Here is a 13,710-nt window from a genome sequence, read left to right on the forward strand (position 1 = left end):
CCCAAAACTATTTATTTTGGTGAACCAATGATTAGTTGGATATATATTGACGATTTCGAGATCTTGTGATGTGATTTCATTGATTGATTTCATAAATATAAGTATTTTTGTACCTAATTTAAGTTAAATAATTATTGTATTCTATCTTTCTTTCTCTCTCTCTCTCTCAATATATATATATATATATATATATATGTGTGTATTGGATCATTTCAGAAGTTTTTTTAACAGCGAGAAGTGCGAGAAGTTGTGAGGCCCCGAACCCGGTAACCTTACTTTAGCGTCGGATTTACTCATAAACACAGTTCTTCAAATGACTGAGTTTATTAAAACTTTTCGCGGAAAGGTAAAACATCAATCATTTGCTACAAAACATTAAATCTTTTCTTTGATACCTTAACACAAAACTTATATTTAAAACATCATTTCTTCTTCTTCAGATGCCAGCCGTTCAATCCATGCCATGTGCCATCCTCATGCTAACTCTATAATCAGCTCACCTGCGTGCATACTAAAAGTCAGCTACGCTGAGTGAGTTCTAGTTAATCAAGCAACTCATCATACAACCACTACATGCATCATATGCGTATCCGAAGACACGTAGTCCACTATCTAACTTGCTACTGCTTAACCACTTAATTACCCCTATAGCTTAGCCTCTTAATTACCCCTACAGCTTAGCCACTTATGCCATTTTATGCCACTTGATGCCACTTTAATAACGAATATCGTTATGCCACTTTGCCACTTTAATAACGTATAACGTTATGCCACTTTGCCACTTAAATAACGTATAACGTTATGCCACTTTGCCACTTTAATAACGTAAAACGTTATGCCACTTTGCCACTTTAATAACGAAGGCACGTATAGGCTTACGCTACCACGTACTATCGTTATGCACTAACACTCTTACTAGACTCTTGCCACTTCTAACACGCTCTACCTCTACTTGTCTACAACACGCTTCATATCATTTACATAATAAGCAAGTCACATCAACAATCATACACACATAATAACGATGGCACGTACAGGCTTTCCCTATCACGCGCTCAAGTTATGCCACTAACACCCTTACTAGACTCTTGCCACTTCTAACACACTCTACCTCTACCTGCCTATATCACACTTCATATCAGTTCAGTATTTACGTAATAAACAAGTCACATCATAACATTCATACACACTATCAACCACTTGGCAATCACTATCCTTGGCGATGCGTGCAATATCCGAAGATCGTTCACGTTCCGACAAGCATTATAAAATATATACCTCGTATAACATCTATAGCATACACTTACCACTTAAGGTAAGTGTATTCACACTTCACATCGAGTATGCACACAGCCCCGAAAACATAACAAGGAAATGGGGCTAGAAACTCACCTGGACTCTGCTTCTTCCTCTGATATCTGTAAATCCCTTCTTTGACTGAGCTCGGCTGACTGTACAAGTTACACGTATCAATACTCGTCTGATCTAATCTGGTGGCCTAGTATTAGCTTACTTTAACTTATCGCTTTTAATTTATTTTCTAATCGAACTTGGCTTTAGGCGAAGTTAAACCTCAGGCGAACTTGACTTTAGGCGAAGTTAAACCTCAGGCGAACTTGGCTTTAGGCGAAGTTAAACCTTAGGCGAACTTGGCTTTAGGCGAAGTTAAACCTTAGGCGAGCTTAGCTTTACAGCGAAGTTGTCATCAGGCGAACTTGGCTTCAGGCGAAGTTGTCATCAGGCGAACTTGGCCTCAGGCGAAGTTACCAGTTAGGTGAACTTAACTTTACAGCGAAGTTGCCATCAGGCGAACTTAGCTTGCAGGCGAAGTTCATCAGGCGAACTTAGCTTGCAGGCGAAGTTCATCGCTTTGAAGGCGAAGTTGCCCAGATGCAGGCGAAGTTGCCCAGACAGCCGCTGTTCGGTTTCTTTCCAGCATTTTGAGCGATTTTAACACCCTTGCTATGGTTCAATATCACCCACTACGCTTCCCGACCATTTTCGGTCGCTTATACACTAAAAAGCTTGGATCTTTAAACTTCAAAGATCAAGAATCATACCTTTTTGAGCTTGTTTGGATCTCGTTTAACTTGTTAACACAACTAATCGCTCTCTCTCTCTCGGATCTGCCCGTTCCTTTCCTCGGATCTGCCCGGTTCCGGCCGCCGGCGAAGTTGTGGTGTATGTGTGTGTTTGGATAATGATAGAAATGAAGATATTTTGGGGTGCTAGGGTATTTATATCCCTGAAATCCCATGGACCTAAGGCCCATTCTCATTTAACCCGTCTCCATTAATCCAACACTAGCCCGACTCATACCAACTCCTACTCTATTATTTATTTCCTGACAACCCGAGTAAACTTCCCTCTATTAGTAAGTAATATAATTAATATCACTTTGAAATTTCGGGATGTTACAGAAGTGAAGGTGTAAATCCATTAATCCCTAATTTCACTCCATTTCTTATGTGTAGGTGCATATGTATGTGTATAGGTACGTATGTTTGTATACGTGTATGTATGTTTGTATGTGTGTAGGTACATACGTTTGAATGTGGCTCGGTACATTTATGTGACATTCGTCAATTTCGGGTCTCGATTCGTATTTTTTTTTGTAAACTTTATTGATGTAAACTGACCCATTTTGTAAACCGAAACCTTTGATATAATAAAAATGATGGATTTTATGTTACAATATTGTTTTACACTTGTTGGGTCTTGAAAACATTCATTTCGGTTTTTAAAACGCATAAAAATCACTAAAAACGAACTTCGGGGGCCAAAACGCGATGGGGGACCCCTATTCTGGTCGCGGGGCGCGACGGACACCCAGATCAGCAACTTGTTTTTGCTTTGTTTTATGCATATATGTGACCAAAACAACCCATTTTCATGCAAGACCCTTTATGCTTGACCATTTCAACTTACCCTATATATACACCACCCTTTCCATCAATTAATCTCTTCTAAAACTCCAAATTCTCTCTCAAATTCAAAGACTTTAAGGTTATTTTCATTGTGTTCTTGAAGGTTTGACTTCTAAAAGTCAAACTGAGTTTTATCTTTAATTCTAACTTGTTCATCTAACATTACTAACTCTTGAATATGGTGGTACAACATATATATAATACACACCCCTTGTTTCCTTTGTTAGTTACTTCACCGACTCCGGTTGATTAAGTTTCGAACGTCATAAGGCAAGGCTTCATGGAGGACTTCGTGTTCTTGAGATATATATACACACATAACTTATTTATACATATCATTTATGCCTAACTTCTGCTCATTTAGTTTGTTAGTCACATTTACAAGTCTTGGGTATGTGGAGACCATTTATGAACTCATTGTGAGATGGAAACCGAACCAAACCGAACTTTTGTTAAAAAGACTTGTTGTTGACCTTTTAGTTGTAGAACTTAAATATTTTCATTTGTGCATTTTTATACAAGATCTATGATATATGGGTATGCAGAATCCATCTATGAACTTGTTGTGAGATGGAAACCAAACAGATCCGATTTTACTCGCTTAAGACACACAAGTGTGTTTTTAGCTATCAAGATTTGTATATTTCTTTAAAAATAGTTTACAAACTGATTTTAATCATTTTCTTAAGTACTTGGAAATGTTGGATCCAACTTGGTCTCATAACATAGTTGGACCGACAAAACCGAACACTCGCTTAACGTATGTTGTTAGTTCTAAAACAATAGATCTACATACTTGGTTAAGTGTTATTATGTTTTAATGAGTTATCTCATAATAATTAATATTTTGGAAAGTTGACTTTGGGTTTGACCACTCGTCAAGACCCGAACTGACAACCCGAACACTCGTTAAAAACCCGTTTTATTATTATAAATTCTTAAATAGTTACATTTTAAACCTTGAACTTTAAATTGTTTACTTTCCGCCACAATTATTTAAAGATCTCCAAGGAAAACTTTCTAAATCCAAGACTTCTTTTATTTTAGGCTTCATATGTTAACTCGTCGTTCCAGCAAATCTCCAAATAATCAAACTTTCAAGTTTATTGCTTGAACGTGAGTAACTTCATACCCCGTTTTCTATCTTTTGTTTTGGGGTAACATTTCATACTTATTCAAATCAAATGCTTTATACTTGAGTCTTAAACCACAAACGTTATTGTATACTTTACTTAAATAAATGCTCGATTTGGTGTTCTATGCTTACATGATTATATGCTTATGTGTTACCGCTTTTGGAAGGTTGATTCATAAATCCGTGAACTATTTGGTATTCTCTTATAGCAAGGTGCCGTTAATGCATTCTTATTAACGACTTCATGAAATCCGAATCTATTTGGTATTCTCTTATAGACGGTGCCGCTAATGTATTCTTATTAGCGACCTCATATTATCCATATTATTGTTATTTATTTGTGGTTTCGTATACAAGATTGTGGCGTTTCTTACTAAATACATATTGTTCAAACTTATGAATTGCTCACCAACCTTTGTGTTGACAAACTTTATTTTATGAAATGTTATAGGTTTGCATCTAGGTTGATTATGGAGTTCGGTGAAGAAAACGTCACAAATACCTTTAAGTTATTAGCAAAAACGAACAATATTTGATTTGCTATGTTTCGTTATATTTTGTTGTATTTGACTTATGAATATTTGGTTATGTGACATTTTAGATGTTGTGAAATGAAATGAGTTTGTTAAATATTGTCGCTTTAAATAGTGTCATGCGCTTATGAGCAATCGTTGCACACCGGCTTGTTCCGCCGCCTTTGGTCGGGGTGCGACAATTTATATGTTTGTAGGTAGGTTTGAATGTGTAATTAAGACATAAATAGAATCAACCTACATATATGTATGTAACATCATATGAAAGAGAGTGAAATTATGGATTAATGGAGTTATACTTTCACTTCTCCCACTTCTCGCTGTAATATCACTTCTATATATATATAACAAATATATATAACAAAATAGACTTGGCACTTAAGAAACTCATATAAATTATATTGCAAAAGAGAGTCGAACATGCGCAAGGCTACCTATAAAGCTTTTAAAAAACCACCATTAACCTCCACACCACATGAGAACATTGTATAATTTGTGAAATAGTTTACCTAAATCCTTATAAAATCTTTCATAAAAAAACTTTGTGGCAAAAAAAGTTGATATTTATCCATAACTAGGTAAAACATCCACCGTGCTGCGGTGGCGAGTCGGTATCGGTTAATTTCGTTACAACATCGACACTTGAACAAGAAAAATTAAACCTATAAACACCCAAAAATTAGCACACATGTAACTTATGACCGAAGCGACACAAATATGGTTGGTATCGGTTAGGTTGATCAGCTACCAACACCAAAACTAAAAAATAAATTAGTAAACGATTAGAATACTGACTGCACTTGTATAGATTACAGTACTAAAATATGTAATATATTTAAAGCGAGTTTATTCGGTCGCTAAAACTTGGACGTTTGTAAAATTCGGATGGTTTAGCGGCTAGTCGATATAAATCCGGTCTATGTACAACAGAAAGAAAGAAAAAACAAAAAATTGCGCGTCCTGGTGTGAGCAAACGCGAATTTGGCCGGTATTGACGTTACTGCCATTTATTCATCTTAACACATTAATAAGCTCAAAAAAGAATGAAAAAAGAATAATATAAAAAACAAGAAATAAAATTTCATGAAATGTTAAAACCGGATGCAACAAGAATCGAACATTCATTTTAAAACTCTAATATAGAGTTTAAATATTACTCAAGACCACCAAACCAAACATGCCAATATTTTCTGTTGTTTAATTATAATATCTAAATAGTTAAAAGTAATGTCTCTTAAAGATTCCGTGGCATGGAGCTTCAATATTTATCTATACTAGTTAATAAACCCGTCGTGTTGCGGTGGGCAACGATACATGCTCGGGTAGTATCATTTAGGCTCCTTATAGTAACGACAATAAACCTAAAAAAAATAAATCAATAGAAGGCTAGAATAGTATTGATATTTGTATAGACTTATGATAAGAAAATTTTTAAACAAAAAATGTTAAAAAGCATGACGCAAATTCGGTTGGTATCGTGTTACTGCACCAAAAAAATTAAAATTAAAAAATTCGTCAACAACAAAATACAACATATTAGCAAATTTAAACCAAAAAGAAATATTGCGTGCATTACGGCATCGAACCGACACGAATTCGATCGGTATTGACGGTGCCCGACACTAAATCGTAAACTTAAGATTGTAAGTAAAAAAAAACATATTTTATATAGAAGAATACATATATTTAAGAAGCACCTACTAAACCAAATTAAAAGAATAAAAATAAATAAAGAATCATTCTATTACATAAAAAATATCCATGAGACCATGATAAAATCAAAAATAAGACCATGATAAAATCAAAAAGGCGAGCCAAAAAATTCATGATAAAATCAAAATGTAAACCAAAAAATTCATATTTCGAATAGAAATTCAAGACTTGGAACTTGCACCATTGCATTTGTTCAATGCAACAACCTAATAAACACACCTCTAACAATTACATCATCTTAACAATTTATGAAATTGTCAAAATAATTTATTTAAAAGGTAACTTATATAGACTTTTGTGGCACCAAAATCCAATATTTATCTATATATAATTATAATTATAATATTTAATTATTAAAACAGTCAATAATAATTTTAAATTACGTTACTGTTGTTGTTTGAAAAATGATACCGTTAGAAATATAACCCCACTACATCGATCGATGTGGATAATTGCCTTTCCTATTATTTTTTTGTTGTTGTTGTTGTCAGTTACATTGATTAAAACAAAATAATAAAATCTATTAGAAAAGAGAGACTTTATTTTATGAAATAAAAAGAAGTAACTTTCCCTTATATTAACTATATATTAAAGGAAAACCTATAGCTACAGTATAGGTTTCATAGTTGCATAATTAACCCATGTAAAAACATATGTTTACTCTTTTGCCCCCTGCAACTTTCTTTTCTGGTACTATATTAAAGGAAAGAGGACTGCTACAGTATATCTTTAAGCTTTCCAACTTTAGTCCTTGAATTATATAGTTATAATTTAGTCCCTCAGTTTTAAACTATTTTAGTATTGTGACATGACAATTTTTTTTTGCTAAACTTTTTTTACTTTTCATTAGCATTTCAAGGTATTCATGGTTTTAGTATTTGCCTTAATTTGTGTTTTTCTTCCCACATAGTTATTTGTTATTACTTATACATTTTAAGTTATTGATCCTTTTGTAACGTTTAACATACAATATGTTTAAAACTTTTTAGTATACTATTACGACATGCTCCTATCTTTATCTATGTCGAGCCGTTAAAACGAAGTTGTACTCACAATAAGTTATATAAGTAACGATGACAACTGATTATTATTCGCAATACAACTTTTTTATTATAAACCATATATCGAGTGTCGGTAGAACATCAATCACGTATTGAGTTGAACTATCGGGAACACACTAGTTTCGTTAAAAAAGTGGACTTAGGATACTAAATAACTAGTTACGCTCATTCATTGATTCTCTCACTAGAATGAAATGAAATGAAATGAAATGAAATGTCTGTCTGTCTGTCTGTCTCTCTCCTCCTGAATGCCATTGCTGCTGCGGCAACAGCAGCCATTAAAGCAAACATCTGCTGCTGTTGATTTCTTCAATTAACTTTATCCGATCAAAAAGTAACAACAACAAGTTACTACTGATCTCACACTCATTCAGTTTTTTTTTATTTCTTCTTCTATTATAATTATAACTAACCTACCTGTATTTACTTGAGTGAAGGAAAGGAATATGAAATCAAAGACTCGTTTGGATTCCGCCGTATTCCAACTCACGCCTACGCGTACACGGTACTATTCATTACTCAAATATTTCGAATTCACGGGCATCCCTAACAACTGCTGTATGCTTTATACTTGATATTTTTCTTAACTGCTGCAACCAATTACTAGGTGTGATTTATACATCCTTGCAAATGGGAACAAGGAGAAAATAGCTTCTGGTTTGCTCAACCCATTTATTGCACACCTAAAGACCGCTCAACACCAGATTGCAGCCGGTGGATATTCCGTATTGCTTGCGCCAGAAGCTGGAACTAATGCAACATGGTTTACAAAGTCTACTGTCCAAAGGTCTGTGTTATTATTCTTTGGCTTTTGCGTTACTCAACTTGCCATATTCATTCTGATTTTATACAAAACGATTCAATTGTTTGGATGCAACTAAAAACACTAGTTTGAAATCCATCAAGTCCTGAACATGCTCACACTGTTAATTAATTAGTAGATAGAAATGAACTAGGGTTGAGTTTGTACTTTTGTTTCTTTTCTGTGGTCGGTTTTAGTTTATTACGTAAGCAATTGGAAATGCACATATTACATTCTTAAGTAATAAAAAAATGAGGGAAAAGGGGCATGCTCTAAGCAGGTCATTTCTACTTGGTGTCTGCAATGTGCATATGTTTCTCATCTATGTAAAGTATATTCAAGCATGCGCCAAATGTTAAAAATGTATTTGTTGTTTTTAGCTTAAAAATGTTGAAAGGATGTAGCAGTGATTTGTTGTTGTACGGATTGTTGAATATAGATTATTACTAGTCATTATTATATATCAGAATTTAGTTGTCTTTAGCCCACGGGACCATTGTAGGATTGTTTAGGGGTTTCTGGTGTTCTATATATTGAGGGTTCCCCTCTATTGTAATTACAGCTCAGATATATTATTGTTGCAGTCTCTTGTACTTGGACGAAAAAAATAAAATTATCAAATGGTATTTGTTGTTTCTACTCTGGGTTGTTATCGCAATATCGGGATCGTAAGATCCTACTTCATTGTCATAGTCTCTTTTATATGTGTTGTATTTCATATTAAACACCAAGTGAATTGCATGTTCATCATGGATTCAAAGTTATACGTGATATTATTAGTGTAATAAGAATCAAATGGTTTAACAAATTTAGGTTATTAAGGATATAGATTTTAAGCTGTTGACATGTTGCTGGCGTTTTTGCATTTTGGTTTAAACGACTGGAAAGTAGTACAAAAATCGTGCCATTTTATGCTCATTGTATAATTTTAAAGGGAATTACTATTTTGTTTGTTTTTAAACCTTTGGCCTGAAAGCTATATGTTATTTGTAGCTTTGTTCGCTTTGTGAGCACTCCTGAGATTCTGGAACGTGTCTACACCATAGAATCTGAAATTTTACAGATAGAAGAAGCAATTGCCATTCAAGGAAAAAATAATATTTCGGTGAGCATTATTATATATACGCGTATAAAATAATGCTATGTTAAGAGTAAACTTTTGTCTTAATCCAAGTGTTCGCCATTGCAGATAAAAGAAGACCAATACGTAAAGCTTGTGGCAAGCAATGAAGGTAGATGACTTGGACCACGTGCTATTTGACATTTCCAATAATCTTAGTTTTTTAATATCTTGGTATTCAATTCATTCCACAGGAAACAAACCTGCAGTAGATGTCGATGGGGAGGAGAAGGCAATTGTTCTATACAAGGTAACACGCCACCAAGTTGATATTATCGTTGTCTAGTGTAATATATATAATCCATTATTTATTTTAATTTTCTTTTCTTCTGTCAGCCTGGAGCCCATGAGCTTCCCAGCCCAAGTGCTAAAGAGAGAAATTCAAAGTATTCTTTCTTCCTTCTTACTTCCCATTGTTCCAGAATGTGGTCTTAATTTAATTTTCACTGCAAAATGTCAATTTCTAATAATATCTTCACGTTTCTAACACAACCTTATGTTCGTTACAAATGTGTTGAGTTTAATAGTTGTATTCTTATGGATGTATCTTCAGAGTCCAGCTGATAAATGTTCTTGAGACACGTAAAACAGTGCTGAAAAAAGAACAAGGGATGGCGTTTGCACGCGCTGTGGCTGCTGGATTTGAAATTGAGCAAGTGGCAAATTTGTTATCATTTGCTGAATGCTTTGGTGCATCACGTCTAATGTAAGCATAAAACTATTTTGTTTTGCTGTTTATATCCATCTATCAACTTTTTCTTATTATTTTGGTGCACATACATTCAGGAATGGTTGCTTGAGGTTCATGGATTTGTGGAAGCAGAAACACGAGTCCGGACAATGGATTGAAATAGAAGCAGAAGGGGCAATGTCAGATTGTTCTGCATCAGGAATTATGCTTTCAAGCATGAGCAGTGAACCTAGGGTTTCAGAAACAGTAGGCAACAATGCAATTACTGCTGGTAAAAAACTTACTTGACCGGTTTTACAGGATCCTCATATTATTTTCTCTACTGTTTACACCACCACTTGCTAATGCATAAAACATGGTATATACATATTCCATTAACAAAATGCTAACTGTTTTCAAATTATGTTGCAGGCGGTGAACAACAATATCATCCAGGTTTCCCGCCCTGGGGTATGCATTCTTCACCCCAGGGTCCGGGTGGTGTACCTGTGTATCAAGCATATCCGATGCCCTACTATCCTAGATTTTATCCTCCACCGCCACCTTACCCGTCATCGTCGCCCAATGAAGATCCTTCTTATTTTCATAAGAGACAATCCATGGATAATAATAATAATAATAAATCTGAAGAAGAGAGCCCAGAACACCGTAAAAGTTCTGGTAAAAAGAAATCAGGCAGGGTGGTTATTCGTAACATTAACTTTATTAACTCGAAAAATGAGACCTCCTCAGAATCAGCTTCTTCTGACACCGACACGGGTGATCATACACAACAACGAAAGAGAAACTTAAGATCCCCAAAGAGAAAAGGTAACCATAAAGACTCGGAATCTGAGACTCTTAATGGAAAGGAAGCAGACGGCGGCCACTGGGACGCATTTCAAACTTATTTACTCAAAAGCGCCGAAGAAGGTGATCGTGAAGATATGTTTGCAATGGAAAAGGATTCTAAAGCAAAAAGACGGCAAAAGACCATGGCTGATGATGATCCATTATTAGCTCATGGTAAACACAATGATGAAGGTGAAGGGCGATACATGCAATCCTATGATGCAAGTGGAAGAAAGATTGTCCACAGGAGTTCAACCGGTGATGATTTTATGATGGTAGGTAGAAGAGAAGAAATGAATATGAGGGACGGTAACGGGTTTGAGGTCAATTTGGACAAAAGTAACGGGTTGCAGCACGATGAAGCGGCTATGGTTTCGTTGCGTTCAACTTCAGGTTTAAACGACTACAATATTACAAAAGGGTTGAAAATGTTTGACCTTTCTGAAAGCAAATCCAATAAGCCCACACATGTTGTTAAATACAAGCCCGATCCGTTAAGCTTGATGCCTGAACGAGATGTTGAAAATAGTGGGTATGATCCTGCTATAGACTATGAAATGCAGTTGGCTGCAAATGCTTCAAATGAGAGAACGAGCAAGCAAGATAAGAAAGGATCTAAAAGTGCTGCAGAAAAACACCAACTCTCCAAATCTAACCAGAGTGTGGCGAGGAAAGGAAGACCATCGAAGGTGAACAATAATAATAAAAGTACCCTAGAGGATGCACGTGCACGCGCTGACAAACTAAGATCCTATAAAGCTGAACTCCAGAAAATGAAGAAAGAACAGGTACTCTGCTGCTGTTGCTCATTTCTTTATAGATCATTTTTAGTTATTATTAGTTATCACTTATCAATCACGGTGTAAGTACTATAATATATCTTTTTTTTTTTTTTTTTGCAGCGAGATGCAGAGCAAAAAAGACTTGAAGCTTTAAAGATGGAGAGGCAACAGAGAATATCCGCGAGGACCACTACTTCCAGTCGAAAACAGTTACCATCACAAACATCATCATCATCTAAACCTTTACTGATATCCCACATCCGTGGGTCCACCAAGTTTACGGATTCAGAGCCCGGATCGTCATCTCCTCTCCAAAGGTCCAAAATAAGACCTTCCATCAACGGATCAAAAAAACCGTCAACAAGCAGCAAGTTAACTGATAAGAATAATTCAGCAGCAGGGAATAGGATGACTAGATCCTTGTCATCCATGTCGGATACAAAGAAAGATTTAAGTTCTGTTGCTGATTCACACAAGGCTTCTTCATCTATGACTCGCATTAGAAGGCTATCCGAGCCTAAAAAGATCAACACCACTCATACTGCTACTAATACTAAGACAAGGAGTGCAGAGTCTGTTTCAAAACCAAAATCGACCACCGGGCCAACTGAGGCCAAAAAGAATGAACCAAATACAATAAGTCAAAAGGTGAAGGTGAAGGTGATGGTGGATAATAGTTCTGAAGTTGGTAAAGTGAATTTAAATAGCAGATTGAATGAGGCTAAAGACAGCCGTGTTATTGACAAGACTGTTATGGTTGAAGATAATAAGCAGCCGACTACTAAGGAAGTCAACAGTAATCATAGAACAGAGGTGAATATTCAAGAAGCGCCAACTGTTGATAAGGGGACCATTTCAGTCCACCCACAGAAGCATCCTACTACATCTTCCGAGGTTAGTTTTTTCTTTTATTCTTTTTTTAAATGGATTAATTTCTGATAAGATGAGAACAAGAATTCAGAGAAGAAGGGTTCCTAACAAATCAAGCGTATCCATTACATTCGTTAATACGGTTATAAATATCCATACCGACTAACTAACAACCAAACTACCCCAATTACAAACAAACCCCCAACTTCCTAACTATTGCAATATTAGTCCCTGCACTTATTACATTTATCACTATATTACCATTTCAATCCCTGTAATCTAAACATTCGTAACAATACTCCCCTGTTGACAATAATCTTGATCTCAAGATTTTAAATCAGGAAACCTCAACTAGAACTCCTCAAGGTCTACCCATGTTGCCTCTGTTATTGGCAAATGTTGCCAGTGAACTAAAATCTGAACTCCAACTCTATTTCTTTTCTTGAGAAGCTTGCGATCCAATATAGCTCGCGGTTGCATTGTCAAGCTTCAATCTTGGGGCAGATGGACTGGAGATGTAGCCGGGCCTGGTGCAGCTTTAAGGAGTGACACATGAAATGTTGGGTGAATCTAAGCAGAAGAGGGTAAATCTAGAAGGTAAGCTACAACTCCAATTCGTTCCAAAATCAGGTAAGGTCCATAATATTTAGGGCTTAACTTTTGATTATTGTGCTTTTTTAAGAGTGGTTTGAACATATGCTTGCAACTTAACATATACCCAATCACCTGTTTTAAATTTTCTCTCACATCGATGTCTATCAGCCATCTGCTTCATACGATTCTTGGCTTTTGCCAAATTTGCTTTTAAAGTCACTAACTTGATTTCCCTTGATTTGAACCAATCTTCCACAGACTCCAACTTAGTTTCATTAGGAACATAGGGCATATGTAGTGGGGGAGGAATACCGTATAGTGCTTCAAAGTGTGACATACCAATAGCTGAATGAGTAGTAGTATTATACCACCATTCGGCCAGTATTTAGGCCATAACTTTGGATCATCCATAACCATGGTATGCAGATGAGAAAGCCAATTGGACACCATGTAGTTTCATAAAATCCTTCCAAAACTGACTTAAGAATATAGGATCACGGTCAGACACTATAGTGGTAGGACAACCATGTAGCTTAAAGATATTATCAAATACCACTTGGGCAATCTGAGCAGCAGTGTATGGATGTGTTAAAGCAAAAAATATGACCATATTTGGTAAATCTGTCAATGATTACCAAAATGGAATCCTTG

The 13,710-nt window shown here is 35.6% G+C and overlaps 1 protein-coding gene across 1 annotated transcript; it reads left to right on the forward strand.

Moving 5' to 3' along the window:
- Positions 1-7,757: 7,757 nt before the first annotated feature.
- LOC143608011 (uncharacterized) lies at positions 7,758-13,347 on the forward strand. The gene is made up of 10 exons (XM_077083235.1): positions 7,758-7,874; positions 7,977-8,156; positions 9,165-9,276; positions 9,361-9,403; positions 9,486-9,541; positions 9,628-9,677; positions 9,845-9,997; positions 10,078-10,253; positions 10,394-11,601; positions 11,716-13,347. The coding sequence occupies exons 1-10, from the start codon at positions 7,816-7,818 to the stop codon at positions 12,532-12,534; spliced, it is 2,856 nt and encodes a 951-aa protein (XP_076939350.1). The 5' UTR covers positions 7,758-7,815; the 3' UTR covers positions 12,535-13,347.
- The last annotated feature ends 363 nt before the right edge of the window (positions 13,348-13,710 follow it).

This window comes from Bidens hawaiensis, unplaced genomic scaffold, assembly GCF_021521415.1.
Source record: "Bidens hawaiensis isolate Kalapana, Puna unplaced genomic scaffold, B.hawaiensis_p1.1 tig00093610_1, whole genome shotgun sequence".
In the NCBI taxonomy this organism is placed as follows: Eukaryota; Viridiplantae; Streptophyta; class Magnoliopsida; order Asterales; family Asteraceae; genus Bidens; species Bidens hawaiensis.

Bases quoted from the DNA above. Each gene is read 5' to 3' on its own strand.
- LOC143608011 (XM_077083235.1), top strand. From the start codon at position 7,816: ATGAAATCAAAGACTCGTTTGGATTCCGCCGTATTCCAACTCACGCCT. The intron at 9,404-9,485 runs GTAGATGACTTG...TTCATTCCACAG, and splicing joins GCTTGTGGCAAGCAATGAAG to GAAACAAACCTGCAGTAGAT. The intron at 9,998-10,077 runs GTAAGCATAAAA...ACATACATTCAG, and splicing joins TTTGGTGCATCACGTCTAAT to GAATGGTTGCTTGAGGTTCA.